This window comes from Amphiprion ocellaris, chromosome 5, assembly GCF_022539595.1.
Source record: "Amphiprion ocellaris isolate individual 3 ecotype Okinawa chromosome 5, ASM2253959v1, whole genome shotgun sequence".
Lineage (NCBI taxonomy): Eukaryota > Metazoa > Chordata > Actinopteri > Pomacentridae > Amphiprion > Amphiprion ocellaris.
In genome coordinates, this window is record NC_072770.1 from 36,810,569 (window position 1) to 36,838,234 (window position 27,666).

The 27,666-nt window shown below is 36.6% G+C and overlaps 1 protein-coding gene across 2 annotated transcripts; it reads left to right on the forward strand.

The window, feature by feature from the left end:
• Positions 1-7,298: 7,298 nt before the first annotated feature.
• LOC111576924 (tubby-related protein 1-like) lies at positions 7,299-26,364 on the forward strand. 2 transcript variants are annotated; one of them, XM_055010926.1, is made up of 14 exons: positions 7,299-7,437; positions 8,015-8,057; positions 13,853-13,985; positions 14,107-14,217; positions 14,309-14,440; positions 19,809-19,928; positions 20,103-20,237; positions 20,311-20,393; positions 20,481-20,645; positions 21,785-21,897; positions 22,003-22,111; positions 22,220-22,318; positions 23,888-24,059; positions 25,369-26,364. In XM_055010926.1, the coding sequence occupies exons 1-14, from the start codon at positions 7,391-7,393 to the stop codon at positions 25,500-25,502; spliced, it is 1,596 nt and encodes a 531-aa protein (XP_054866901.1). In that variant the 5' UTR covers positions 7,299-7,390; the 3' UTR covers positions 25,503-26,364. The 2 variants fall into 2 exon arrangements, with proteins under 2 accessions (XP_054866901.1, XP_054866902.1); XM_055010927.1 differs by lacking the exons at positions 7,299-7,437; positions 8,015-8,057 and adding an exon at positions 8,256-8,414.
• The last annotated feature ends 1,302 nt before the right edge of the window (positions 26,365-27,666 follow it).

A 27,666-nucleotide genomic window follows, 5' to 3' on the forward strand; every position in this document is an offset into this window, starting at 1 on the left:
TCTGAACACTTTGTAGCAGGATAATGCACTGTATCACAGGAGGCGTGTAAGCAGGTTTATATCCGGACCTAGAAAATAACACACAGTAACTTACTTAACTTAAGGTAGTGTTTTTCTACCACCACATATACAGTGAAATCATATCACGAACGTCAAGAATCATTCCGACTCCCTGAGCTCCTCCCTGCTGCATTCAACTTGTGCACCCTAACCCTGTTATCTGCACTCTGGTAACACATTTAGCCTTGACACAGCTATCTGTGCAATGGAGAGGGTGTAAAGATCACATCACCTACTGTATGCTGTAAAAATGATGCAACAGCTGTTACTGGTCAGAGGTTATAAAAACACATTTACAGTAAACTGCATACTGTACGAGCAGACGGCTGCCAAAAAACATTCTTGTGCAAGAATGTTTTCTTCCACGAGTTTGATACTAAAACTACGTCATAACAAGCATGGAATAATTGTAGATTGTAGATCTTAAATACTCAGAAACAAGCCGTCCAGTCTTACACAAATAATCATTAATTTCACTGCTTCTTTTGTGTGCATGTCTTCACTGTATACACTAAGTTTATATAAGTTTGGGGTCACTTAGAAATGTCCTTATTTTTGAAAGAGAACTTGTTTTTTTCAATGAAAATAACATTAAATTAATCATAAATCCAGTGTAGACATTGTTAATGTGGTAAATGATTTTTCTAGCTGGAAATGTTTAATGGAATATCCCCATAGGGGTACAGAAGAACATTTCCAGCAACCATCACTCCTGTGTTCTAATGCCACATTGTGTTAGCTAATGGTGTTGAATTATTATCTTAGCACATGAATAAAAGTGTGAGTTTTCATGGAAAACATTAAATTGTCCGGGTGACCCCAAACCTTTGAACGGTAGTGTATGAATTGTGTATTTACCTACACTTTTGTGTGCATCTGCATTTGTATTTGTGTATTATTTGTCTGACCATCCATTTGAGAGTCTGCTGTCGTGCATTGTGTGCCTCGTTGTGTATTTCAATAGATCCACCTCGAACTTTTTCCTCTCTTTTGGGTCAGTATGTTCAAGTAATGCACTCCGACTCCGTATTATCCAGCTCAGAAGATTTTATCAAGAAGAACAGGATACCAGAGAGGCTTGTGTGTGAGGGAGCGCTCTCAATTTGCTCTTTATTAGATCTGGTACATTGCTTCTTAAGCCTTAATGGCAAACGTTTGTCTAAGCATTACTTCTTATCTCCTCGCCAAGTCAACCCCGGTGGTCCGATGAAGAGCACATGTGTACAAATAAAGAGGTCATTTTGTGTTGAGGAGAAAAGAAGCTTCATATCTCAGCTCTTGAGACAGGAACCATCAGACCAGATGACATTACTGATGAAGTTTTAATCCGCTGCTCTGTTTTAGACTTGACGATTACAGTAAGCAGTGAGTTCATTGGAGCTGTTCACGGTTGTCTCCACTCATAATGAATCGTAAAGGATTTTCATTGTCCTCTGAGTTTTCATCTATAAGTTAAATCGTCTATGAAGAACTCTGTTTGTGACAGAACATCAGGCCTGAAGGCCACGCATCATACAGATGGGTTTCAACATTTATTTTTCTCCTCAGTCAGCCGACGCCATGAAAACTATGAAAATTAAGGACATACAAACTATTCAAATATACACAAAGTCTCACAAAAAATGTCTCTAATTAGACAGATTCCAAAAGTAAGTCATTCAGGCTAGTTTTCTGTCGTTAGACGGGTCCAATACACTAGTTTAGGACAACAATATATTAAAACCATCCATAAAAAGCACTTTAACAAATAATGCCAGCAAATATGAAGCAAAAAAAATATAAAGGTCACAATTACTGTCTCAGACCATGCAGGATAGTTTTGTTTTATATTCCATATCATTTCCTCTCTAGCAATGTTGGTGTAGCCCTCTGCATCTGACCCACAATCCCACAGGCGTGACCCGTAACAAGGCTGATCATGTGACTTGTTTCATTTTCCATTAAATATACATTATAACACAGCTTTAAATCAAACCAATCAAATCGATTTTAAAGGTGTACGTTGTCAAAATTACCTTTCTTAACCCTGTAAAATGGAACATCACTTTTTTGTATTAATTTCTTTTATATATATATATATATATATATATATATATATATATATATATATATATATATATATATATATATATATATATATATATATATATATTTCTATTTCATAATTTTTTGCTATTTTTCTCTATATTTGGATTTCTATATATGTATATGTAATTTTTTTTGGCTCATTTTACATTTTTATATCTGTGTGTGTGTGTGTGTATATATATATATATATATATATATGTAATTTTGTTTTATTATTTTTTGCAATTTTTTTTCTGTATTTGACTTTATATATTTCGTATTAGTGCTGTATGCTATGTGTAAAAGACAGTCATTTCTGAGATTTCTAGTTTCAAGTTATTATTTCCTGTCATCATTTCATAAACATTTGAATTTATTTGGTCAATAAAACAAAAAAATTAAAAGTACCCACATATAGAAAAATGTAAAATAAAACTATATATATGTATGTATATATATAAATATATATAGTTTTATTTTATTTTACTTTTTTGGTAATTTTTTTTCCTATATTTGGGTCTTACAGGGTTAACATGTTATTACTGTACTTTTAATTAGTTTTATTGGCCAAATGAATTCAAATGTTTATGAAATGACGACAGGAAATAATAACTAACTTGAAACTAGAAATCTCAGAAAGGACATGAGTTACATTTAGCATACAGCACTAACAGGCAATATTAACATGTAAACTTCTACTTGGCATTCATAGCTCATGTGGGCTTCCTCACTTTATGCAGTTGTGAACCAAAATTTTTTTTTTAATATATATATATATATATATATATATATATATATATATATATATATATATATATATATATATATATATATATATATATATATATGACAACATATATCACAGCAGCCTTGCATTTCCACTGATTTCTATAATTCATGATGAATAAAACGCAGACGTCTGTCACAAAAAAGAACAATTTATTTTGCTTGTTTCATAGGTTTACTATAGATTCTTGGAAATATGACAAAATCTGATATTTAAATGCTATACTGTTTTAAAATTATTTGCTCTAAGGTGGTATTGTGTTCTGTGAAGCTAGTAGTAGTTAGACAAACATATTTTTTTGATCAAGTTAAACTAAGAAATAATAAATGGATCTCGTAACTTTTCATTTTTCTATAGTAAATTGTATTGTGAGCTTCTGAGGATTTCAAACTCATCACTTTTACTCAGACTTTCACTCAGACGTGGATCATTTTTAGTGTTTTTAGCTTTGGTATGCTGTGTCTATAAACACACGTAACAAATACGGATGAAACAGGACGTGTTTTTGAACCATGTGGGGTGAGTTTAACTCTGTGTACAATCCACAGGACTATTTTTGCTCCTGAATAGCATCTTTTTCCATTTATAATGAATGGAAGAGACCTCCTGCCATTGTCTTCTTTTGTACCCGTCCACCTTCCTTGAACAATCCCCTCCTCTGGGGATATTCATTTAACCCACATTTTCCTGTTTCGTCTTCATTGTTTGTGCTTCCTGAGATATGGGCCCTCTCTGAGTTGATGATTCACCCTGCTTTACAGTGCCATCAGGTTCACGTCCTCGCCACCGTGCTGTTTCAGCACTAAACCCACGGGTGAACTAAAATATCATCATCATGCCCCCTCCTCAAACACAGGTCACTGCCAATGGAAGCTCTACCTTTATGTATTTAACATAATTCTTCCTGGCTTAGTGTTTGCACAAATGCTTTCAGTGGTCCCTGTTTCCCCATAACTTTGATTAATGTGTTTTCATTTCATTCAGGCTTGTTGTTACAGTTGTTAGTATAGTAAGAGCTGGTTTTACAGCCGCTCTGGTATACTCTGCTACGCTGCTTCTCGTTGCTTCCACAATGTTTACCGTCTTGCTCGCAGTAATAAAGCATAACTGACATGAGAATGCACTGGAAAAAATGCTCCTCTCAAAACAAGAAAAACTAACTTATTTCGAAGAACTTTCACCTTGAAATAAGTGAAAAAATCTGCCAATAGAACAAGTGAAAAATGGCTCAGTAAGATTTCTTGAAAAAAGATGTGATATTTAGAATATTGAGATCTTAAAATTAGCTGGGAAACTTATTTTAAACTATATTTTACCAGGATTGTTAAGCTTAGGTGTCTTAAAATAAGCCAGATATGCTAAAAAAACAAAAAAAAGAAGCAGTTTTTCAGTCAAAAATAGATTTTTGCTTTCATGTAGCCTCCTAATTTGAGATGTATTAACCCTCCTGTTGTCCTCATTTACTGGCACCAAAAAATATTGTTTCCTTGTCTGAAAAAAATCCCAAAAATCCACGAAAAAATTCCCCAAATTTCTGAAAATTTGCAAAACCTTCATGAACAAAATTCCAATAATTCCTTAAAAGTTTCCCTTAAAAGGTTTATTTTAAAAAAATCCCCCAAATTTGGCAAGAAAATTCTTGTAAATATTTTCAAAAAATTAGTAAAAATCTTCCAAAAAAATCCTAAAAATATCTAAAGTGATTACATATATATCAGTAAAACTTCTAATATTTTCTTTAAGAACATTCACATAAAAATTTTTATGTGAATGTTCTTCAGAAACATTTTTAACATTTCTTTTTTTCCATCAAAAATGTTCAAAAATTTCCCAAAAATTTTGAAAATGTGGACATTAGAAGTTTCACTGTGAAAATATATTTTTTTCCACATTTTCAAACTTTAAAACGGGTCAGTCTGACCCCCAGGATGACACGAGGGTTAAACCTATTTTGAGTTTTCTTGTAAAATTCAACTCAAAACAAGATAATTTCAAGATTGTTTGACTTAAAAAGTTATTTAAGATGCATTGTCTTAAAACAAGTCCCTCGATGTTGCTGAAATGTCACTTGTTCAGGGAATTTATCTTAAATCAAGTTGAATGAGACATTCTGGTTAAAAATAAGACCAACAGACTTGGTAAGATTTTGAGGTTTTGCAGTGTGGTTTGGATCTGGTGGTTTCTGTCTCTTTAAGATGGTGATGGCTCCTCTGCTGCTCCCCTGAGGTCCCTGGCCTTCCTTAGGCCGCCTGCCAGCTGCCATGTTACTGTCAAGCGTTTGCAGGAATGCCAGCAAAGCCATTAGTCTGGACCCTTTAGAGCCGTCAGCTGACCGGACAGCCTGAGTGGCACGGCGATGCAGAGGGACAAAGGGCCCGGCCTTATAGAACTACAAAACACACTATTTTTCCTTCTTTATTTCCCATCGTGTGTCATTGTTCACTTCAGCTGTGGGTGCTCTCCTCTAGTCTCCTCTGTGAGCTCTCAGACTGCAGCTGGATAATACATGGAGGGAGCAGGAGGATGCACAAAACCCCTTATCGATGGACAAGTACATCTTTAATTGTTAGTGTTATTGCAGTTGAGTTTTGATAAATGCTTTAAAAAATGCTTCAAATAGTTGTAGTTCAGTTACATGACGGTATCTCCATGTGCCCCGTGGTGCCTCACAGATGCTTCCTGCATTGTTTTTTGTCTCTTGGGGTACAGCAACATCTGGTGGCTGACTGCGGAAATCACACTTTGTTTTCAATACCTCCACTAGTTCAGTGAAGGAAGGACCGAGGTCACTCAGATCAGACACAAACCACTGAGTAGTTCCATCAGAGGAAATGTGGGTGGATTATTAGATTGTCAGAGGTATTTTACTTTTAAGTTTTAAAGTGAAGAGTCCTGATTATTACTTCGCCAAGGAATGTGGCTGAGTTATGTGATGATTGGCGTACGTTTGTCCGTCTGTCTGTTAGCAACATTACTCAAAAACGGACCAACGGATTTGGATGAAATTTTCAGGGAAGGTCAGAAATGACACAAGGGACCAAGTGATTAGATTTTGGCAGTGATGCAGCTTATAGTCTGGATCCATGGATTTGTTAAAGATTCCTGTGTCATTGTGAGATAGCTTCACGGCATCACTGTAACTATGACAACAAGTGAACACTATGCCAGCTGCCTGCTGACAATCACATGATTGCGATCCAACCACAAATCCACTGCTGAGGACTCTGTCAGAAATCATACAACGACTGAGCAGCCTTAGCAGAGTACTGCGCTGTCTGAGTGCTTTTCTTGTTTTAAAATGTGCAATAGATTTGTTATCATTGTGGACAAATTGGGTCATTTAAGACCAATTTTCACTCATTTAACATGAACTGAGAGTCATTTTGAGCGATTTTAAACTCATTTTGGACCAATTCCAACTTATTTTATGAAATGTTCAGTCTTTTTGGACAGGTTTGTGTAATTCAGGACCATTTCTCACACATCTTGGTCAAATTCTGAGCCATTTTGCACGATTTACAGTCACTTTTGAACAAATTTGAAAGCTTCCTGCTGACGATCACATGATTGCGATCCTACTACAAATGCACCACTGAGGACTTATTGGGACTTATCCATTGGAAATGATACAAGGAACAACTGATTAAATTGTGGGGGTTTCTGAGTTCCATCAATTCTCGTCACCCGCTACATATTTAGGTAATGCGATTCGGTATCCATACATAACGTATACATGTATAACACATGCCTGTGCTCAGTGCAAATTGATTTTGTTTGTGGGTACATCTATATTAAATGGACACATTCTATCATGCCAGGATTTCTGCCACAAATGACACGACTGAGCAGCCTTGGCGGAGCACTGCGCTTTCATCTCTCCTTTCTACCTGTAATTTCTCTGCTTGGATTGAAACCACAGGGCCTCCAGATTACAACACACTAATGTCAAGACTCCAGTTGCTTCCACTTGTAATCTGGTGCTCTGGTGCAGTTACACACACTTGAACTAACTCTACACAATTTTCATTTGACCTGAGTCTGTTTTACTTTAGCCTTACACAGAAGTCCCATTTTTTGTTTCTTGGAAAGCTCCACAGTTTATTTAAGAAAAAAAAAATCCTAGAAATACTCGCAGATGGTGAATAGCTGATTAGTGTAATCCCAGTTGAAGACTCAGGCCATCCTGGTTGTGTGGCAGTCAATGGGGGGACCTGTTGCTTTGTTCAAAATCCTCTTAGACAAAGGGTCATATGACCCCTCTGTGGGCATCAGGGTGTTTATGGAGCCTTGTGGGCATTTGCAAGCTTGGTGAAGACAGCCACATTGCTTTCTAGAGGGAACATCACCTTCCTACCTGGTGAATAGTTGTACACGTGCATGAATTAGCTCCTTTTAATAGTGATGCAGATATACTATAACATACAGGTTTAAAATCAGGTGATCAGAATCTGGATGTAACCTCTCTCCATATCATCCATGCCTCTCCACAATCACACCGTCAAAGAGGCCTGGACAAACGACAGGTACAGTAAGTCAGCGCTGCCACACTGCATTATAGAGCTATGGGAATGTGTTTGCCATGTAAGCAGCTTTTATTTGTGTCACGTATCGTCCTCGTGCGTTCCATTAGTCCAACCTGTGGTTTTCTGAATGGTTATTAGTGCCACACCATACCCTCTTTCCACTGCTACTAGCCAAGTGGTGTTAAACCAATTAGATGCAAAGGAAAGCTTTATTTGTTTCTGGCAGGCCCAGTTCTCGTTCCCTGTGTGACCTGTTAATGTCACAACGGTGCTTTGCTCCACAGAGAATGCAGGCTGTGGAGACAGATGGTTACATTTTGTAAAATTTTGTCTTAGAAGCATAAATGCCCAAGACTCACTGGTTTTCTTAGTCTTATATGATATTAAACTGAATATCTTTGGGTGTACTTTGCTCATGGAAACTGATAAGACAAGCCTCATCCCAGATCACACATGTAAAAACAAGCGATTTAATAGAGCAGAATGACACCCTGAATGGTTTTAGGTTCAAATGAAGGTTTAGTTGAGAGGTCATCATTGTTTTAATGAATGTTATTTTTAACTCTTTTTACTCCAGGACTCAAGAGGAGGAAGCTTCTGGTTCGGACCCACAGCTGCAGGTAAATATAACACAGTGATGGATGGTTATTCTGACTGTCAGAGCCATGCTGAAGCTGGTACTGGCATGAGAACCCTGAAAACCAGAATTTGCTTTAGTTCCCTGCACGGTGGACACACGACAAACAAGTCTTCTCCCTCCTCCCCAGCCTTTTGTGGTTTCTCCCGTTGACGTGTTTCTGCAGAGCAGATGGCTTTACACATAAATCCTATTAACAACTTTCTGCTGATGGAGTCGCAGTGAGCACACGGCTTTCTCACTCTTTCATTATCTTTCTTGAGGGGCCCACTTTTTTATTTTCTAACCTCTAAAAAGAAACGGAGCTGAATTCGGAGGCCACGGAATGTCTGCAGAGAAGGTAAACGGGTTGAGTTGTGGTTTTGTGCGTGTGTGATTTTTCTTTCCTTTTTTTAGTTTAAATAGATTTTCAAGTTAGATAATCAGTCAGCTGCTTGGTGATGACATGTTGGCTGTTGGATCTAAGGGATCTCACAAATTATTTTTGTAAGAAGTTATTTCTGGTTAACCTGCCTCTGCAAAGTTCAGAGTTATGGCGCAATGCATTTGTATGATTTTGCTCTCCATAGCTAAAATGGAATGTAATTGAAATTTTAGATTTAAACTTAAGATGAAAGAGTGCTTAAAATGATGTGGTTTATGTACAAAAATCTCTGACCCACATCTGAGATAACTGCTGTGTACAGAAAGGCCAGTGTGGGAGGTTTATCATATGACAGGTTATCTAACGGGGACAATATTCAGACATGGCTTCAAAAATACAGTTACAGGACCAGACACTTTTTATCTGGGGTTAATTTTCATCTTGATCAACTACACTATCATTCTCAAGTTTGGGGTCACTTAGAAATGTCCTTATTTCTGAAAGAAAAGCAGGGTTTTTCCAACATTAAATCAATCACAAATACAGTCTAGACATTGTTAATGTGCTAAATGACCATTATAGCTGTAAGTTTTTAATGGAATATCTCCATAGGGGTACAGAGGAACATTTCCAGCAACCATCACTCCTGTGTTCTAATGCTACATTGTGTTAGCTAATGGTGTTGAAAGGCTCATTGATGATTAGAAAACCCTTGTGCAGTTATGTTAGCACATGAATAAAAGTGTGAGTTTTCATGGAAAACATGAAATTGCCTGGGTGACCCCAAACTGTTTGAACGGTCATGTACGTCTAAGTTTATAGAGCTCATCTCTTGAGCAATGCATCTGCAAAAGCACGCATGAGGCATTGAAAGCAGTCACTAGATAGATAGATAGATAGATAGATAGATAGATAGATACATAGATAGATACATAGATAGATAGATAGATAGATAGATAGATAGATAGATAGATAGATAGATAGATAGATAGATACATAGATAGATAGATAGATAGATAGATAGATAGATAGATAGATAGATAGATAGATAGATAGATAGATAGATAGATACTTTATGAATCCCGAGAGAAATTCAATATAGTGCTACTGTGGTGGCATCCAAAGCAAAAGCAACAGGATTTCCTTCATTATTCCATTTCATTTGTAACCCTCGTGTCGTCCTGCGGGTCAAAACTAACCTGTCTTAAAGAAAATGTGGGAAAAAAAACTCTAAATTTTCACAGTGAAACTTCTGATGTCCACATTTTCAATCTTTGAACATTTTTTGGTGGAAAAAAAATGTTAAAAATGTTTCTTAAGAACATTCACAAAAAAATAACCCAAAATCCAGCAAATTTCGCTGGATTTTGGTTGATTTTTTTGTGAATGTTCTTAAGAAAATATTAGAAGTTTTACTGATATATATGGAATCACTTTAGATATTTTTAGGATTTTTTGGAAGATTTTTACTCATTTTTTGAAAATATTTTCTTGCCAAATTTGGGGGATTTTTTTTAAATAAAACTTTTAAGGGAAAGTTTTAAGGAATTATTGGAATTTTCTTCCTGATGGTTTTGCAAATTTTTGGAAATTTGGGGAATTTTTTTGCTGATTTTTTTCAGACAAGGAAACAATATTTTTGGTGCCCATAAATGAGGACAACAGGAGGGTTAAAGGCTTCCTATAGTGACTTCTTCTTTTTTAGTGTCATTATGTGCATTAACAGTTCATCAACTCTTTTAGCCTATTAGTCATCTTGCATCATCAGATACAGAAACTAAGTCGTAGTCTTTGTTCCTTTTACACATAACTTCATGACTCTTGCTTGTATCCAAATCTCTTCAGTCAGTTGCAGGATTCACGCACATTTTTGTGATAGTATATACTTTGATCAGAGTATGAACTGCTCATTTATAAATACTGTGTGGCACTAACAGGACATTTGTTCAGTGTTTAAGCTTTTAGCACAGTGGGCAACATTTATTAGAAGCTATTTGGCACCAAGTCTGCTGCTACAGTTGGCGGATACACCAAACAAATTGGGTCATTTGGGTGAAAAGTAAAAAGCATCAATTCATCACAACATGACAAATGTTAACCCTGCTGCCATCACTCTGGGTCGTGGATTTTCTGTGGACGCAAATAGGCCTCCATCAATGCAGAATCTAATAGGATTACCTTTACCGTCTCCGCTGTCCGCAATCACACTGACCCTGATCGCCGTGACCCGGGACTGTTGTTCCTGTTGGTTTGTGGAAAGGTTTAGTCCTCAGACTTCTCGCACACTTATGAAATGTTTGGTGAAAACACAAGCTGGGTGCTCTTTTTATTTAGTGTAACATGGAAATGTTCAGTCACTATATGTGAAGGTTATGGTATATGAAAGTAAGAACTCTTAAATGGATCTTGTGGGAGAGGACTGAGGATCAGGGCTTGGACGTCACTGACAGAATCTTACGTTGCAGGTTGTAAAGATAGAACAGCGATGGTTTATATTTCAACGATGGACTAGAGAGAGCCACTAAATGTCCACCAAAGTGACTTTCAAATGCTTTCATACCTCCACCCCCTTTACACTGCAAAAACTCTAAATCTTACCAAGTCTATTTGTCTTATTTTTAGTCAAAATGTCTCATCTCACTTGATTTAAGATAAATTCACAGTGAAAACTTCCAGATTTTCAAAATTTTTTGGGAAATCTTTGGACATTTTTTGATGGAAATTTTTTTTTTTTTTTTTTAATGTTTCTTTAAGAACATTTGGGAAAAAATCAAACAAAATCCAGCAAATTTCGCTGGATTTTGGTTGATTTTTTTCCCCAAATGTTCTGAAGGAAAATATTAGAAGTTTTACTGATATATATGGAATCACTTCAGATATTTTTAGGATTTTTGGGGAATATTTTTATTCAATTTAAGGGAAACTTTTAAGGAATTTTTTTCCTGAAGGTTTTGCAAATTTTTATAAATTTGGGGAACTTTTGCTCAATTTTTGGATTTTTTTCAGAAAAGGAAACAATATTTTTTGGTGCCATAAATGAAGACAACAGGAGGGTTAAGACACCTAAGCTTGACAATCCTGGTAAAATATAGTTTAAAGTAAGTTTTCCCAGCTAATTTTAAGATCTCAATATTCTAAATATCATATCGTATTTCAAGAAATCTTACCAAGACATTTTTCACTTGTTCTATTGGCAGATTTTTTTCACTTATTTCAAGGTAAAAATTCTTTGAAATAATTTTTATTTCTTGCTTTGAGAGGGGCATTTTTTTCCAGTGTAGACTCTTATTGTATTGCCTCAGGGCATCTTCGCAGGTTTAATTGTTTCTGAAAGAGTTGCAATCTTCTGTAAAAACACCACAAGCACCAGCAAAGCGAATATTTGATGTCCAGTAACGTGTGTTTGTGATTTAGATGCTTTTATTTTTAGCCTCTTGGTGCTCAGGAGGAGGCCTGGGCAGGTTACATAAAATGATTACCAAACTTGTTTAGTTTTTTCTGTTTTTCTTTTTTTAAATGTGTGGCTGCGAGTGAATGTTACAAAACTGTATGATCAAAAATAGTAGTAGATTATTCCAAGGTTCAAGGTTACTTTATTAATACCCGTGGGTAGATTTGTTTTGCAGACACAAATGATAGCATATAATACACACTGACCCTGACAGGCAGGTTAAAAAAAAAACAATCTAGACCAGGGCTGTCCAACATGCGGCCCGCGGGCCAAAACCGGCCCTCCAGAGGGTCCAATCCGGCCCTCAAAGTGTAAAAATTCCAGAGAAGACATTAACTGCAGATTGTAAATTTGTAAAACTATAAATTTAAAATAATTTCTAGACCATGACAAGTTGTTCAATCATAAAGTAAAATATGCTCATTGTTCTTTTGTGTCTCATTTTTGTAATATTTTGTCTTGCTTTTGTTGTTTTTTTTTGTCTGACTTTTGTCGTTTTGTTCCTCGTTTTGTCATTTTGTGTTTCCTTTTTGTCTCGCTTGTGTTTTTTGCTGTTTTTTGCCATTTTGTGTTTTGCTTTATTTGCTGTTTTGTGTGTCGTTTTTGTCATTTGGTGGGGTTTTTTTTTGTCTTGCTTGTTTAGTTTGACTATTTTTTGTCATTTTGTTTCTTTGTTTGTCATTTTTGTATCATTTGTGTAATTTTTTTGTCTTGTTCACTTTTTTGTCACTTTGTATTTAATGAAATTTTTGTCTCTTTTTTGTTTTGTTTTGTGTCATTTGTCTAATTTTTTGTCATTTTATTTCTCGATTTTGTCATTTTGTGCCTTATTTTGTAATATTTTGTCTTTTTTGTTGTTTTTTGTCTTTTTTTAGTTGTTTGTCTCATGTTTTTGTCATTTTGTTTCTTTTTTTGTCTCGTTTGTGTCATTTGTGTGATTTTTTAAAATCTTTTTATGCCCATTTCTTTGGCTTTTTTTGTTTTCTTTTATGTTGTTTGTCTCATTTTTTGTCATTTTGTTTCTCTATTATGCTGTGATTTTACTGCTGGGCTGAATGTGGCCCCTGAACTATGAGTTTGACACCCCTGGTCTAGACAACGCAGATTTACAAGCATAATATCACTGTTTACTCCCGCAGTGTGTCTCAAGCTTGAATTCTTCAAGTCCAGTTACAAATCATGAATACAAAGCAGCACTATAACTTTCATCTGTCACTGTCTCACTGCGCTGATGCAAAAATACAGAAAAAAAAATGTATTCTCACAGGGAAACTTCTGATGTCCACATTTTTTGGTGGGAAAAAAAATAAATGTTTAAAAAAGTGTTTCTTAAGAACATTCACAAAAAAATCAACCAAAATCCGGCGAATTTCGCTGGATTTTGGTTGATTTTTTTGTGAATGTTCCTAAAGAAAATATCAGAAGTTTTACTGATATATATGGAATCACTTTAGATATTTTTAAGATTTTTTTGGAAGATTTTTACTCATTTTTTGAAAATATATACAAGAATTTTCTTGATTATTTTTTTAATAAAACTTTTAAGGAATTGTTGGAATTTTCTTCCTGAAGGTTTTGCAAATTTTTAGAAATGTGAGGATTTTTTTTGCTGAATTTTTGGATTTCTTTTCAGACAAGAAAACTATTTTTTTGGCGCCCATAAATGAAGACAACAGAAGGGTTAATGTGAACACGTTTGCATCAGTTAACTTAAAAAATAATAGCAAGCAAAGTACTAATGATGATAGACTTTCTCTTAATCCTCTTCTCTCCCTTTCTCTTCCTACCTCCTGCTTCTTCACATTTCAATGGTAAGTCGTTCTATAGAATCTTGTCGCGATTTTGGTTCAATCTTTTTTCATCTCACGGTTTTCATTTTTCTCAATTGTGGTCATTTTTTTCTTGTCCTTCCTTCACAAATCTCACCTCTAATCTCTCTTTTTTTTAAAAGGAAAATTTATAGAAGCCTAAAAAGAAGAAAGAGGAGGCCAATGGCACGACGGAAGCTAAGTTAAACGGAACGGAGGCTAAACCAAAAAAATCAAAGACCAAGAAGAGTGAAGATGTAGTAGAAGAGGACAGTTCTGCCATCCAAAGTGAGAAACTTAAAGAGAACGTGACGTTTCAAGCATTTTCTACAAAGAAAGCGGACAACAAGCTGTGGTATTTTGAATGTTTCTCTTGAGTGACGCTTGTGTTTTCTTGTCAACGTTGCAGATGGAAAGAAAGTGAAGAAAAAGAAACCAGAAAAAGACAAAGAAGAACCTGAAAAAGAAAAAGAGAAAGAGCCAAAAAAGAAAACCAAAAGTGCTCCAAAGAAGAAGAAAGGTGATCCGTTGACTGCTATGTAGTATTACGTAGTTTTCACATAAATGTGAAGGTATTTATAGTGTAATAAATATACTTTCCACGACTGCAGGTTCAGACACAGACGACGACGATGACGACGACGATGAAGAGGACACCCCCAAAAAGAAAACTAAGAAAAAAACGACAAAGGACAGCTCTCCATCGGCAAGCTCTGCCAAGGAGAAAAAATCTAAATCTAAAGGTATGAGAATACAAATACAAAACAGGCATGAACGGTGTGCTTACACACTGTAAAAACAAAAGCAGCAGCTGTGGTTGCCAGAACTCTACTGTAAAATTACAGTAAAACATTTTCTACATTTACGGTAAAGAAATGTATTGATATTGTTGATTTTAGAGTTAAAAATGTGCATCATTCCATATTTTACAGTAAAAAAAGAGCTTTAACCTTAAAAATGTGAAAATTTACATAAATATTACAGCATTTTTCCATTAACAGCACAACATTTAGTGTATTTAACATTTAATATGTGTCTTTTTAGCAAAAATTGCAGTTAAAGCTGTCATAAATATTAAAGCATATGTCCGTTATTAACACAAAAGTACATGAATTTGATCGGTACAAACTGCATTTTTTCCATTACCATGTTACTTGTTATAAATATTGCAGCATGTTTCCATTATCAGTACAACAATATCTACATTTAACTAGGAAAAACTGTATTCTTTTTGAGAATTAGATGCAAAAATTACAATATTATTACACATATTACAGCATTTTTCCATTTAAAACTGTGCAGGATTTGGGAAATGTATTTTTTTCAAGAGAAAAAAGGTAACAAACCCACTGTTCTCCTGATTAACCTGTTTATGGTGATTCTATGTTATATAAACGGCATCAAACTGTTTTAGAGTTTACAGATTTTTCCGTCATGGTGTGACGGACTGGTATGACTCAGAGGATTAGAATATTTTATTGTGTAATGGTGACTTGGCAGCAGAGGCAACAGAACACAGCAGTTAATTGAGCAGTTTGTCCTTAAGTAGCTAACTGTGGAAAACGCCATTAAAACACTACAACGGCTGAGTCTGAACAGCCGTGTTTTGGACGTCAGTCGCTCATTTAACCTCTTGTGTGGCACTTTTACATCTCGAGTCTCCAAAGTTATGTCAGACACAAACCGAGGGACACGTTCTGGCTGAAGCTGATTTGAACGGGAGAAGCAAGGGTGTGTTTTCTGACAGGTTACGGTGGTTCGGTTGATAAGTTCGTCCTCCTCAGGTCCCATGAGAAAGTGGGTATTTTTAGCCCTGCTTACAGCGTGGCTTTAGTGGGTCAGTCGGTCTGTCCACCGCTCTGATCCAGGTGGAAAAAACCCAACAGCACTGAGGCATTGAGCAGATATTTATTGTTCCCAGAGAGTGTGTTTGTGATTTAGATGCTTTTATTTTTAGCTTCTTGGTGCTCAGGAGGAGGCCTGGGCGGGTTACATAAATGGTTACCAAACTTGTTTAGTTGTTTTTTTTTTTTAAATACCTCAGTATCTGCATTGTTTTTGTTTAATTTTACTTTGTACAGACATTTATGGTTCCCAGATGATGAACCACAAGTGTGACTCTTTTTAAAGTGAAAGGCCTTAGCGTCTGTGCTTGCATTGCATGTCTCTTTGAGGCTGAACTGTATTAATCCTCATGTCGTCCTACAGGTCAAATTTGACCCGGTTTAAAGTTTGAAAATGTGGAAAATATATATATATATTTATTCACAGTGAAACTTCTGATGTTCACATTTTCAACATTTTTGGGAAATCTTTGAACATTTTTTGGTGGAAAAAAAATAAATGCTAAAAAAAACCAAAAACGTTGCTTTAAGAACATTCACAAAAAATCAACCAAAATCCAGCGAATTTCGCTAGATTTTGGTAGATTTTTTTATGTGAATGTTCTTAAAGAAAATATTAGAAGTTTTACTGATGTATATGTAATCACTTTAGATGTTTTTAGGATTTTTTGGAAGATTTTTAATCATTTTTTTGAAAATATTTACGAGAATTTTGTTGCCAAATTTGGGGGATTTTTTTAAAATAAAATTTTAAGGGACACTTTTAAGGAATTATTGGAATTTTCTTCCTGAAGGTTTTGCAAATTTAAAGTTTGGGGATTTAAAATATGGGGAAAAATATATATTTTCACAGTGAAACTTCTGATGTCCACATTTTCAAAATTTTGGGGAAATCTTTGAACATTTTTTTGGTGGAAAAAAAGAAATGTTAAAAATGTTTCTGAACATGAACACATGAACAAAGATTTTGTTCATGTGTTCATCATGACAAAGTTTGAGTTAATGTTTCGCTGCTCGTCCAGCTTATGTGCGCTCTTACTATTGTCAGGATATGGTGTACGCTATACTTCATCTAAAGACTATTTTAAGAATACTTGCTGAATATTTGGATGGCAAAATGCACACTTTTATGTCTATGTCAATATAATGAAATGGAAACAGCCTTTTGTTAAAGCAGGGCTAACCAGTATGTTTATATACTGATAGATGCACAGCTTGTTGTGAAAAGGGTCAGTCAGAGTCCTGCACTGAGGGGGAATTATCACCAGACTCAGCTTATCTCAGCTCCACAGAACATTTTATCATCTTGCACCTTATTATATATTGTGTGTTTTCCTGTCTGCAGTTTTACGGTTTTGTTTGCTTAATGCTGGTTTCAGCAGCAGCAGGAATCGGCTCTAAAACCAACTTGGGCTCAATTAGCAACCAGCTGGTGAACATAGTGGAGAATTTAGCAACTACAGAGCCACGTTTTTCCCTCTGCACTCAGGACAGAGCTAAAAGAAGAGCAAAGATGACCAGAAATTCAACAAAAATCAAACTTTTAGCCATTACTTTTAGTTTATAAACTCAAAAATCAAGCATACATGCAGTTTGTCTCTGCTGCACCAAGCAGTGCCAAAGCAGTTATTGTAGATTTGAAACAGAATTTTCTTTACTTTTAAGTTATTTGTTCCTCTCCTGCTTATTTCTAAAGGATGTCACGTAAATTTTAAAAGGTTCTATGAATAGGTTTTGTACTCTGTGACCAGCCGACAATGAGACAAACCAAACAAACAGTCCCTCCAGGATTTCACGGGTGTTTTTCGAGGTCATTGCGTCCTAAAATGGCAGAATTTGTGGCAGCTTTTCTAAAAAAATTGCAATGTAAGTTGCAATGTTTTAAACGCATTTGTTGCAATGAAACTGCAAGAGACAGTGACAATTGCTAATAAGTTGATTTTTTTCAGCTTTAAGAACATGTTTCAGCATTATAATAGACAATATTTATTCCTAATTGAATTCTTTAACGTTCCAACACGTTTACACAAGCTGGCATACCATGGTGGGAAATTAGCAGCAGCCAGATACTGGTTTAACATGAAGTCGGTGGTAGATTTAAGGCACTAAATGATCATTTGAATCATATTTGGACATACCTGTCAATGGCTTAAATAGTTCATTTCATTTGCTGGCACACACGTGTTCACCCACAGTCACAGCTTGTCACGTCAGTTAACAAGAAAAGCATTCAGAGAGCAGTACTCCACCAAGACTGTTCATTCCCTGACCTCACAGTGAGCACAGGTGTGTGTTCTGCATGTGTACGTTCTGTAGGAATACTGAACTGCGTGACCTAAATATGTAGCGGGTGGTGGGGATTGATGGGACTCAGAAACACCCCATAATTTAATCAGTTCTTCCTTGTATCAAGTCCACAGTGGTGGATTTGTAGTGTGATCGACAACAGGCCACTGAGGTAGTGTTTATTTGTTGTCATGGTTACTGTGCCACTATCTCAATGGGAAATCCTTAACAAATCCGTGGATATAAGCTGTATCACTGCCAATATCTAATCACTCGGTTCTTGTATCATTTCTGACCTTCCCTGGAAATTTCATCCAAATCCCTTTGTCCGTTTTTGAGTAATGCTGCTACCAGAGGAATGATTCACATACGCTGATCATCACATAACTCCACCGTGTTCCTTGGTGGAATAATTAATCTAACTCAACTTCATTCTTTCAGAGCTCCAGCTGATCTGGATGTAACAGTTTCCATCACGGTGATCTGTCTGGTCTGTGGTCTGCTCGTTTCAGCCATTCTCCTGATATGTTTCGTGGTAGAAAAATGTTTGTCAGTCGATGATTTTTTAAATTTTTTTTTTTTTATTGCACGGGGTGTAAAACAGTTTACTTCTGCTTTGGTGAAGAACATCAGGGAATTGTTTTTGCATGGTCTTTAAAACAATTTTTGTCGGTAAATGAGAGACATTAGAATGTCTGGATGCTCAAACCATAAACAAGGAAGTGAATTTGGTGGCCTACCTGCATTACGTTTGCGCTGGGGACTGCTGTGATTGGTGGAACTCACGGGAGGCGGGCCAAAATTGTGGAAAAGTTGCAGCGATTGGACAAAATTGCGAGGTCGCACAGAATTCATGGAGTTTGGTTGAATTTGCGTGAATTTGTGCGATCATTCGCAACTTAGCAAATTCCTGGAGGGACTGAACAAAGTAATTTTTACAAATTCTGTCAATGTAAGAGTTCACCTCAGCAGATGTTCTCCCAATCCCTCCAGTTCATTACTGCCAAAAACATGCAGAGCACAAACAGCTTTGAGAAGCCATTAGTCAGCAAGTGTAGATGTGAGGGCATGTTGGGACAGATTTGGCAACATGGGACAAGTTTTATAAGTGAGCGTCGACGGTGCTGCGAGTGTAATCGAGGTTTTGCGGACGCGAGGCTTGTGCCACTAATTTGAGCGAGGAATTCGGCATCCATTACCTCGTTATCTTCCAGCAGCCTGGATTCTTTGTATGGATGCTTCAGCTGAGAGCAGGAGATGTGTTTAATGTTACACTGCTTTCCTTAGCATAAAAGAAACTGTCAAAGCTATAATTCTAACAAAAAATTTTGTCACAATTAACCCTTGTGTCGTCCTGCGGGTCAGAATTGACCCATTATAAAATTTGAAAATGTGGAAAAAATATATACCTTCACAGTGGAACTTCTGATGTCCACATTTTCAACATTTTTGGGAAATCTTTGAACATTTTTTGGTGCAAAAAAAGAAATGTGAAAAATGTTTCTTAAGAACATTCACATAAAAATTCACACTCAAAATAATGTTAATCAGACATGGAAACAATATTTTTTGGTGCCTGTAAATGAAGACAACAGGAGGGTTAAACTTGATTACCTCTCACATTCTCAAGTTGTCAGAATCTGAAAAAAACAACTGGAAGAAACAGCGAGAGCAGATTTCAAACTGCACAAAATCAAGGGTGTCTGCTGAAAATGAGTTCTGCTGTTGCACATCTGCCCCACTCTCAGATCCCTGCTGGCTCATTGATTACAGTTTGGGTTTGTTTGGCAGTCGCTCGACGCTGCTCTTCAACTCGTCTGCCGGCTACAGAAAGGAATCAGATTTACATTATTTGCCTTTTGAAAAAAAAAAAAAACGTTACATTCCTCAGTGCGGGTTTACACAATTCTCCAGTTTAGCACATTCAAGGACAGATAACATTTTTTAAATTCTACTTGTTTTTTTTTTTTTCATTTTTCAGAGGACAAAGATTCTGATGGAAAAGAAAAAAAATCCAAGTCAAAGGAAAAAGACAAGAAGAAAGAGCCAGCTTCGATGTTCCAGATAAATGGAGAAAAAGAGTCTAAAAGTAAAAAGAAAGGTGATTACATTCCTCTGTATTAAAAGTTTAGGGTTTGCCCTTCTGTAAACACTGTTAAATACTAAACAGCATGCATCTTGACACTAGAAATAGAAAGTGTTGACTTCATTACAAACAATAACACAAACATAAATGTGTGAAATTCTGCTAAAAATCTTCTTGTTTATTGAGCAGCTGCCAAATCCGACAGTGATGACAGTGAAGAGGAGACAAAGTCGACTAAATCAAAGAAGAAATCCACCGCTGGCTCTGCATCCATGTTCCAGACATCAGCAGATAAGGACAAGGACAAGAAGACAAAGAAAAAAGGCAAGTTCAACACTAACTTCATCCATTGTTTAAGTCAACCACAAGCATGTAACAAAGGTTTTGTCCTCTTCAGCAAAGGCAGAGGAAAGTGATGATTCTGAGTCAGAAAAAGAAGAGAAATCTAAGAAAAAGAAGGGCAAAGGGAAGAAGAAAAAGGTATGAAACGTTTTCCACATTGTGTCCTGTTAGCCACACAGGAAGACATTGAGAGCGAACCAAAATGTACTTCCTGTTCCTGATCAGGAGAGATCTCCCTCACCTGAGATTGAGTTTGACAACCTGGAGAAGTTTGTGATGCAGCCGGCTCCTCAGGGCGTCACCGTCAAATGCAGAGTGACTCGGGACCAGAGAGGGATGGACAAAAGCCTCTACCCTCTGTATTACCTGCATCTGGACAACGACAAGAAGGTCAGCCATGTTACAGTTAAATATAAACTGTATTGTGTACACCACCGTTCAAAGTTTTGGGGTTGCCTCGGGCAATTTCACACTTTTCTCCATGTGCTAACATAATTACACAAGGTTTTCTAATCATCAATGAGTCTTTCAACACCATCAGCTAACACAATGTAGCATTAGAACACAGGAGTGATGGTTGCTGGAAATGTTCCTCTGTACCCCTATGGAGATATTCCATTAAAAATCAGCTGTTTCCAGCTACAATAGTCATTTACCACATTAACAATGTCTACACTGGATTTATCATTCATTTAATGTTGTCTTCATTGAAAAAATAAGAATATTTCTAAGTGACCCTAAACTTTTGAGCGGTAGTGTACAAACAAGTACTGTAAAAAAGAAAACTACAGTCTATTCAGCAGAGTTGCTATTCTGATTTGTGTGAACATGACAATTAAAATAGCTATACTTGACTTGAAAATACACATCAGACCAATCGTGTGTACCTCATTATGTCTAAATTTGTAATTGTGAATGAGGTGAAAATATAGTTTGTTGAAACCTCAGGGTTTCCCAGAATACACAGCGAGGGCAAGTCCTCCTGCTTCCTTTCCCTTGGCTTACAACAACTCAGCTACGACCCGCTGTAGCTCAACAGGTTGAGGAGCGACCCATAAACAGAGGCTATAGTCCCCGACACAGCAGTCATGGGTTCAAATTCAGCTCATGGCTCTTTGCTGCAGCTCCTTCCCCCATTCTTCTCCCCACTTTCCTGTCTCTCAATAAAGCCAGAAAAAGGCCAAGAAATATAACTTAAAAAAGAAGAAACAATCAGCTTGTGGTAGTTCTGTGAGTCACACTATTCAGCTAATAAACAAGTTTATATTGGCCAAATGAAGAATTAATAGCAGTGACTATTCACAGAACAATGTAAATGTAACTGGTACAGGAATGAAATATGACTTAGGACAATGAACTAGCAAATCGTTGAGACAGTTCAAAAATTTTACTGCAAAATGCTGCCAAAACACAAATGATGAACAACATGCAACAGCAGCACTGCCACTAGTTCATTTAATTATTTGAATTTCTAATGATAATTGATAGTTTGATTGTTTTAAACAGTTTTCTTTCTTTCTTCTTTGCAGACATTCCTGTTGGCTGGGAGGAAAAGGAAGAAAAGCACAACTTCCAATTACCTCATTTCCATCGATGCCACAGATCTGTCAAGAGGTGGAGAGAATTTTGTCGGGAAGCTGAGGTACATTTTTCAAAGCTGCACACAGAATATGTAATACCAGCCATAAAGAGGAATAGTTTACACAGTTTTAAATAAATGATTATTATTGTTTTATACATTCCTCAGGTCAAATTTAATGGGGACTAAGTTCACAGTATTTGACAACGCTCTGAATCCAGAAAGAGCACTTCCAGACATGTCTAATGCACGCCAGGAGTTAGCTGGCATCATCTATGTAAGTTATTTCTGCAGCTTGCCACCTTTCTACAGTGCATTTCAGGAATGACATAAAAACAGACGTGGAAAATGTAGAAGTCCTAATTTTGCTTGTTTCCGGCTTCAGGAAACAAACGTTTTAGGGATGAAAGGGCCGAGAAGGATGACAGTCGTCATCCCAGGAATGGACAAGGACAACGATCGAGTGCCACTCCGACCAAGAAGTGTAAAGACATCAGATGGATGGATGGATGGATGGATGGATGGATGGATGGATGGATGGATGGATGGATGGATGGATGGATGGATGGATGGATGGATGGATGGATGGATGGATGGATGGATGGATGGATAGATAGATAGATAGATAGATAGATAGATAGATAGATGCTGCAGAGGAGAAATTTTTGATGTTACAGCAGCAAATACAGGAAATAGTGCATGAAAAAGAAAAAATAGCAGCACACAATGCACACCATGCAGAGATATAATGATTTTCTCCTTCTAGAAGAAACATAAATGTTTACAGAAAGGTTTCTGTGAAATTGCACATTGTTCTTATATACATATAGATATATACCGTCCTATGAAAATGTTTGGGCACCCATGAGCTAATACCATGTTTTATAAGGTTTTGAAATGAAAAGAAAGAAAGAAGAAACTATCACCCTACGGCAGAATAATGAAAGTTCAAATATTAACGTTTCCTTTTTTTTGATGACCTTTAAAAGTCGAGAGCATTTTGAGACATGATGAAAGTTTCTGAACTCAACAACCGTAGAAGCCTGTAAGCTACTGAAAGAAAATGAAGTCAACCAACGCCTGTGAAGCAAAGATGTCAGATAAGGTTATTTAGAAGGATATTTGAGTTAGTTTTCACTGAGAAATGGCTCTTGCAGACTTGTGAAAGTTAAGACAAAATCTGGGAGATATAGAAGACTTCCAGATAATTGTGCATTTATACCAGGCAGAGGGTCAAAGCAAAAGCCCCCTAAGATTACAACAGTCTACATGATGAAGAAAGCCTAATCTGCAGCCTCATCACAAAGGTCAGTGTCTGAACTCTGCAAAGAAACATCTGGAGTCATTCTGGGATCAAGTGTTGCGGATTGATAAAGTTAGAAGTGGACTCTTGGGCCACAATCATGAAAGGAATGTTTGAAGAGAAAATGGAGCAGCACGGGGGTGTAAATATCCTGCAATGAGGTTGTGAGGCAGCCAGTGGTACAGATAAAGAGAATAATGGATTCCACCAAGTCTCAGCAAATTCTGGGTGAGAATGCCATGCAGGCCGGTAAGAAACTGAATCTGGAAAGAGACGGGCTTCTACGTCAGGGCAAAGATCCAAAGCAGACGATAAAATCCACCATAAACTATTTAGAGAAACACAAGCAGAAGCCTTTGGAGCAGACCTCACAGAAATATCTCAGAACTCCAAGTGATTTACAAGGTAGAGTCCAGAACAGAAAGAGTCTCCATTGACTCCAAAGTGCATTTGAAAGCTACAATAGCAGCTTAACTTATGTAATAACTTAGTAAATGTCAGCTGCTTTCTAATTGGAAAGAAGGAACATATTACAGATGATACATTTTTGTAGAAGGCATGTCCTTACTAGTGAACCTTCAAAACAGTTCACACATTAGTCCTCCTCAACAAATGCTCGAAAGATGATCTCCATAATTCTCACAGCTCGATTTGTGTTCATTTTACTACGAGACAACTCCAGGCTAGTCTGTACAATCATGTTGCTTTTTCTTGATATTCACTGACGAATGTTTTCTGAATTGTTTGCAGGATTGTGACGGCTTGTTGATAAGGCACCAGAACAGAAGGATGGAGAATCTGATCGAGCTTCACAACAAGACGCCCGTGTGGAACGAAGAAACGGCGTCCCACGTGCTGAACTTCAACGGCAGGGTCACCCAGGCCTCCATCAAGAACTTCCAGATAGTCCACAGCAAAGACTGTGAGTACTGTGTCCTCATCTCTGTTTGTTCACGTCTACACGTTAATGTATTGGACAAAGAAATACGCAGCAGGCTACTGGCGAGATACAACTAAGGAAAATAGTAAAGATCAGTTCGTTAGATGTACTTTCTCTTTAGTTTTATCTGATAAGAATGGTACACTTTAGATCAATAACTAGACCATAGAACATTTTGACATCTCATAAAGACAGGCATCCAACAAGCATTAAGGACTCTTTATCAAAGTACTCATTAATAAGAACTAATTTTAGCATTATTTGCCCAATTCTTGGCTCCAAGTTTTGAAAAACAAACTAGGACGTTTTTTTTCCTTTTATTGCTTTTCAACATATTGCTTTTCAACATTAAATCATGCTCAGTTTAAGAATTTACCATTAACCCTGTGCAAAAAGTCTGAAAAAATTCCAAAAATTCTGTAAAAAATTCCCCAAATTTCAGAAACTATGCACAACCTTCAGGAAGAAAATTCCAATAATTCCCTAACAGTTTTATTTTTAAAAAATCCCCCAAATTTGGCAAGAAAATTCTTGTAAATATTTTTTAAAAAACAGCAAGAATCTTCAAAAAAATCCTAAAAATATCTAAAATGATTACATATATCAGTAAAACTTATAATATTTTAAGAAACATTTCTTTTTTAGGTTAGAGCAGTGAATGTTCTTAAAGAAAAAATTTTTTTTAGGTTAGAGCAGACTTTAACCATCCTGTTGTCTTCATTTATGGGCACCAAAAGAAAAATTGCTCCGTTGTCTGAAAAAAATCCACACACACTGCAAAATAGTCCCCAAATTTATAAAAATTTGCAAAATCTTCAGGAAGAATATTCCAAAAATTCCTTAAAAATATCCTTTAAAAGTTTTATTTAAAAAAATCCCCAAATTTGTCAAGAAATAAAAAATTTTAAAAATAAAAAAATTAAAAATGTAAATATTTTTGAAAAATGAACAAAAATCTTCCAAAAAAAAATCCTAAAAATATCTAAAATGTTTCCATATATATCAGTAAAATGTCCAATATTTTCTTTAAGAACATTCACAAAAAATCTAAATCCAGTGAAATTCGCAGTATTTTGGTTGATTTTTGTTGAATGTTCTTAAAGAAACATTTTTTAGCATTTCTTTTTTTCCCATAAAAAAATGTTCAAAAATTTCCCAAAAATGTTGAAAATGTGGACATAAAAATATTTTTTTTCCCCACATTTTCAAACTTTAAAACGGGTCAATTTGGCCCGCAGGACGACACGAGGGTTAAATCCACTTCATTTAAAATGTTCTTTGCTTTTTCCAGTGGACTACATCGTGATGCAGTTCGGTCGGATAGCCGATGACATTTTCACGCTGGACTACAACTACCCGATGTGCGCCGTGCAGGCCTTTGCAATCGCACTCTCCAGCTTCGACGGCAAAATCGCTTGTGAATAACGCAAAGATTCTCAGCCGCCCGCTCAAACTGAAATGACTATGCAACAAGCCCGCTGTCACATCAGACAAACCCATGTCTTTGGACTAGGAGCTGGTAACAAACGATGGTTCCCTCAACCTGCTGCTGCTGCTGACTTCCCCCTCCAGGTGTAAGAAGCAAAATCACTCTCATATTACCTGATCTGGTGCACGAAAGTCTTATTTTGTGTCTTGGTAATTCAGCGGAAAAATCTGACTCAAAGGACTCCATTGACTGGAGAGTTAGGATGACGTTCCGCTGCAGTGATGGAGGTGTTTATAGATTAATAACGTCAATAAAAGATGCTAACCTCTGTTATGTTTTGGCTTTGTTATGCTGTGTTCTGTTTTATTGCTTTGTAGGGCAAATCCCATTAGGTCACCAGGGCCTTTAATCCATTTTCTTCAAAATCTAATTTTAATTTGTCGCACTCTGTGGCGTATCAGCAATCTGCACAAAGGACACATTGTGACTCAGACAGCATAAAAAATAAAATTAGTCTCATCTGAAGCTCATTTAATCTCATAACAGCCGTCTTTCTTGGCGCACTGTCCGTCTGTGGTGACTGTGAATCTATTTTAAATATTTTTGATTCATAGAAGTTTATTTCGTGGCTCTTTATTTTAGGTGTTGTAATGTTAACGTGCGATAATTCAATGTAAGTTTTATTTCTCCAAAGATTTCTTTCGTCCGTCTCAGACTTCAGCTCTTGTAGGTTTTTCTATCTATATGTTTTTGGTTTCAGCATTTGTAAAAATCAGTCATTTACCTGAACTCTGCCTTCGTTACATTTCTAGGCTTGTTGTCTTAACGCATGTCAATTAAATGTCTTTGAAGTCAAAATGTTTGTTTGTCAACTGCATCTTGTTTTGCAGTTAGGATGTAGCACAAATCACACAGATATACACGTGGACAAAATAGTTGGTACCCCTCGGTTAATGAAAGAAAAACCCACAATGGTCACAGAAACAATTTGAATCTGACAAAAGCAATAATAAATAAAAATTCTATGAAAATTAACCAATGAAAATCAGACATTGCTTTTGAACTGTGGTTCAACAGAATAATTTTTTGTAATAAAACTCATGAAACATGCCTGAACAAAAATGATGGTACCCCTAGAAAAGACTGAAAATAATGTGACCATAGGGACATGTTCAATCAAGGTGTGTCCTCTAATTAGCATCACAGGGGTCTACAAACTTGTGATCAGTCAGTCGGCCTATTTATAGGGTTACAGTAGTCACTGTGCTGTTTGGTGACATGGTGTGTAACACACTAAACATGGACCAGAGGAAGCGAAGGAGAGAGTTGTCTCAGGAGATTAGAAAGAAAATTATAGACCAGCATGTTAAAGGTAAAGGCTAGAAGACCATCTCCAAGCAGCTTGATGTTCCTGTGACTACAGTTGCACATATTATTCAGAAATTTAAGATCCATGGGACTGTAGCCAACCTCCCTGGACGTGGCCTCAGGAGGAAAACTGATGACAAATGGAAGAGATGGATAATAGGAATGATAACAAAAGAGCCCAGAACAACCTCTAAAGACATTAAAGGTGAACTCCAAGGTCAAGGTACATCAGTGTCAGATCACATCATCCGTCATTGTTTGAGCCAAAGTGGACTTCATGGGAGACGACCAAGGAGGACACCATTGTTGAAAACAAATCATAAAAAAAACAGAATGGAATTTACCAAACTGCATGTTGACAAGCCACAAAGCTTCTGGGAGAATGTTCTATGGACAGACGAGACAAAACTGGAACTTTCTGGCACATCAGCTCTATGTTCACAGACTCAGCAATGAAGCATATGAAGAAAAGAACACTGTCCCTACTGTGGAACATGGAGGAGGTTCTGTTATGTTCTGGGGCTGCTTTGCTGCATCTGGTACAGGGTGTCTGGAATCTGTGCAGGTACAATGAAATCTCATGACTATCAAGGTATTCTAGAGAGAAATGTGCTGCCCAGTGTCAGAAAGCTTGGTCTCAGTTGCAGGTCATGGGTCTTTCAACAGGATAATGAGCCAAAACACACAGCTAAAAACATCCAAGAATGGCTAAGAGGAAAACATTGGACTATTCTGAAGTGGCCTCTATGAGCTCTGATCTAAATCCTATTGAACATCTATGGAAGGAGCTGA

Coding starts and splice junctions, on each gene's coding strand:
- LOC111576924 (XM_055010926.1), top strand. CDS start 7,391: ATGCCTCTCCACAATCACACCGTCAAAGAGGCCTGGACAAACGACAG. Junction 19,929..20,102: donor GTCTAAAAGTAAAAAGAAAG/GTGATTACATTC, acceptor TTTATTGAGCAG/CTGCCAAATCCGACAGTGAT. Junction 20,394..20,480: donor GCAAAGGGAAGAAGAAAAAG/GTATGAAACGTT, acceptor GTTCCTGATCAG/GAGAGATCTCCCTCACCTGA.